This window comes from Halyomorpha halys, unplaced genomic scaffold, assembly GCF_000696795.3.
Source record: "Halyomorpha halys isolate HHAL.00 unplaced genomic scaffold, Hhal_1.1 Scaffold294.1, whole genome shotgun sequence".
NCBI lineage: Eukaryota > Metazoa > Arthropoda > Insecta > Hemiptera > Pentatomidae > Halyomorpha > Halyomorpha halys.
In genome coordinates, this window is record NW_027113117.1 from 79,925 (window position 1) to 83,258 (window position 3,334).

Genomic DNA, 3,334 nt, shown 5'->3' on the forward strand with positions numbered 1-3,334 from the left:
TGGAGTCCTAAGTATCGAATCTGTTCAACAGGCGTTAGTGGAGTATTTAGAAAGGATACTGTAGGACAGAAGGGTAGAGATTTACGACGGAGAAAATAAACTTAAATACTACTAATTGGTAAACTGGATAGTAAACCTCCGCAAGGAGCGAAATTTTATAATGCTGTGTTTCCTACCTGTTGTGCCTGGGATGACAGGATTATTGAATTGGAATTACTAATGGTAATTATCCCAAATTATTAATATTAATTCAAATTAGTTGAATTCTTTCAAAAATATTATTATTGGATTACCTATTCAAAGGCATAATGTGTTTCAAGTTACCAATTAGCAATTTTTATAAAATATTATTACCACTGAATATATAATAGACTAGGGAGTGTTATGGGGCGATATAATCCTCAAAACTATTTGAAGTATTTATTTACATTTAATATATCTATGAATAATATAATAAAATGATTCAGATAGATGGTAATGCTATAAGGAATACCTATAGCTAGGTGGATGGAATGTTGGTGTGGATGCATACCATGGTAGGTAGTGACATCTCAGAGATAATGTTCAAAACATGAATAGCGCATTCTTCGATGTGCCTTTATTCCCTCTCAAGCTCGAAGTGTCACGCTTTCCTTCTTCCAGCACCTCCCTTAGGCTACCCCCCTCCCTCCCCCTTTGGATACCAGAGGGTGTTACCTTTAGGTCCATTCTTCCTTATTGGATTCTCATTGCTCTATCCCCTGGCTTGCCCTTAAGCCCCTTTTCTCATGTTTGACAACACCTGAGGGTCTTTACTAGACTCGAACCACTTGTATCCATTGCCTCTTCAGAGTTTCCTGTTCGTTGACAGTGTCAACATTTTCTCTGACGATCCACTAGTTTAAACATACACCCAGATGTCCAGGCGAATTTTTTTTAATAATATTTATAATATTGAGATGTTCAGTACACATCGTAACTATAGAGATATTGAATATTATCTAATTAATAATTGTATTATTTGATTTCATAATTGAATTCAGGAATAAATAAATAAAATAATACAAAGCTTGTGGTGAAATTGTATTTTTATTTATTTTTTTAAATGAAGATAAATGTGCAAATAAATTAAATAAATATTTTGTATTCTTCTTCTTCTTAGTATTGAGGAGCATATCTGAGTACCCTCACAATGTCCCGAGGACCGAAGGAGTACACGGGTCCCTCGATGGGCTGTACCTCCGAGTACTGTAGTACTGCCTGCTGTGCCCCACTGTTAGTTGCCTCCTGGCTCCTGTACTGCTGTACCTCTCCTGTCAACGGTACTGGTAGGTACCTCACAATAGGTGTCTCTTCTGAGGGTTCTTGTCTGTACTGGCTGCTAGGGGATGGGTACTGGAACTGGTCTTCCAGAGGCAAGTACCTCACGTTCACTGGTGTGCTTTGTTGTTGGTTGTACTGTGCTGCTGCTGAGGCCTGTTGACAGAGATAATAATATAATATGAATTAAATTCAGTATTAATAAAAAAAAAATCAGTATCAGATATCTTACTTGAAATTCCTGGTTGCTCTGCTGATAGACCTGTTGTTGGCTGTAACCTTGCAAAGCTTGGATCCGTTCCTGAGGTACTTCTACGAAGTATACTCCTCGTCTTTCAGCGAACTCTGGGCTAAGGATCTCCGGGGTCTGTGGTTGTTGGTTATAATTGTTCTTGGTTACGTACTGGCCTTGGTACTGTTTTACATAGTGGTATGAGTTTAATTAATTTAAACAATCGAAGATTGTTAAGATGTTGTGTAATATATACTGAGTGTCCAGTACCAGAGTTGGGCAAAAAGTAATAGCTATTACATTTCCTTTTCAATTACTGTTATTTGAAACAAGGGAATGAATGTACAATTGTGATTATTAATTTAAACTACTTAATGAACCACTCTAATTATAATAATATTATAGTTTAACCAAAGTAATTGAAATTGAATTTTTTTTGTAATTAGTAAATGAACTTATTATTTGCCCAACACTGTCTACATATGTTCACTCTCCTTATCTCTCCAATTTTTTGGATTTTGTTTGATTTTTCTTTAGATGCAACAGATTTATGTGAGATTTTTTATTAATTCTTCATCTCATGACAGCCGTTTAATGGGACTGTGGAGGAAACTCAATTTATGATATTGGATTCTTATGCAAAACATTTTTTTTTTACACCGTTTGCACGCACATTGTCAAATTTCAGTCACATTTCGCTCTCAGGACGCTTGGGAATGAAATTATGCGCGATATTAATTCATTGTCAAATCTAATTCACTTTTGCTAATTCGTAAAAGAAAATATATCATCCCACTGGAAATTCTATAATTAGTTACGCGATGAAAGGGAGTACAGTTATGACCTTCTCCAGTATAAATTGAATTTCTAATAGGATGACATAATTTTTAATATAGATTCTGACTGTAAATCAGGTTTTAAAACAATTTCATTAGGGAACTTTTGATCTGTGTATCCTGATGGTGGAAATCGCCTTGAAATTAATTTTTCGCGGTTTTGAATGTTTGAGTAAAAACGATGCGGAAAATCGAATAAACTCAAAGAAAAAAATCGATTTAGTACTCCATTTCTAATGAGGATTCTTCGTCATTGAGACAAGATGAACTTAATTGTGATAGCGGATTTTTGCGTAAAAAAAACTTGTTTTTTTGAGAACTTAGTCTCCAGGGCGCGTTTGATTAAACAAATTTGCTATTTTTATGGCAAATTTGTTTAATCAATAAATTGGATTTTTCCAAATTTAATTTTACCAGAATTCGTAAAAGAAAAGATGTAAAATTTAAAAGTTATATTCACTTTATAAAAAATTGGAAGATATGAGAAATTTAACAATACCGCTAAACTAGTGCTGTATACAGTTGCATACACATTGTTATAACTATACAACTGTTATAACTATACAACTGTTATAACTAAAAAAATAAATAAATAAAAATTCCATAAATTACCCTCTCCCCATGTATATTAGGACACTCGGTATGTATAGACATAAGAAAAAACATTTAAACTATTCTGTGTTTGTATTTAAACTCACTTGTGAAGAAGCTGCTGGGGCTGGTTTTGGGAGGACCAATAATCCTCTCTGGGGTCCTGTAGCTGGGCTATAGCTTGCTTCTCCGGCCAAGCAGCTAGCCACGATGGGCAATAGGATCATCAAAGTCTTAAAAAATAAAAATATACTTTAACGTATATTATAACATATTTTAAAAATATATCTTTATAATACTATATTAATTTATTTAAGATTAGTTTTAAAATAAACGAATTTAATTTATTTACAACTTCTGACTTAAAAGTAGGACT

At 33.8% G+C, this 3,334-nt stretch overlaps 2 protein-coding genes across 2 annotated transcripts in view; both read right to left on the minus strand.

Moving 5' to 3' along the window:
- The window catches only part of LOC106680850 (vacuolar protein-sorting-associated protein 36), a 133,144-nt gene that overhangs the window by 75,305 nt on the left and 54,505 nt on the right, over window positions 1-3,334 (minus strand). The window lies entirely within an intron of this gene.
- The window catches only part of LOC106680853 (bromodomain-containing protein DDB_G0280777), a 9,112-nt gene continuing 6,838 nt past the window's right edge, over window positions 1,061-3,334 (minus strand). The window contains exons 2-4 of the mRNA XM_067050722.1: window positions 3,066-3,191; window positions 1,532-1,714; window positions 1,061-1,455 (exon numbers count right to left, since the gene is read on the minus strand). Coding sequence (XP_066906823.1) covers window positions 1,138-1,455; window positions 1,532-1,714; window positions 3,066-3,191 — 627 coding nt within the window. The 3' untranslated portion in view covers window positions 1,061-1,137. The remainder of the gene's footprint in view (window positions 1,456-1,531; window positions 1,715-3,065; window positions 3,192-3,334) is intronic.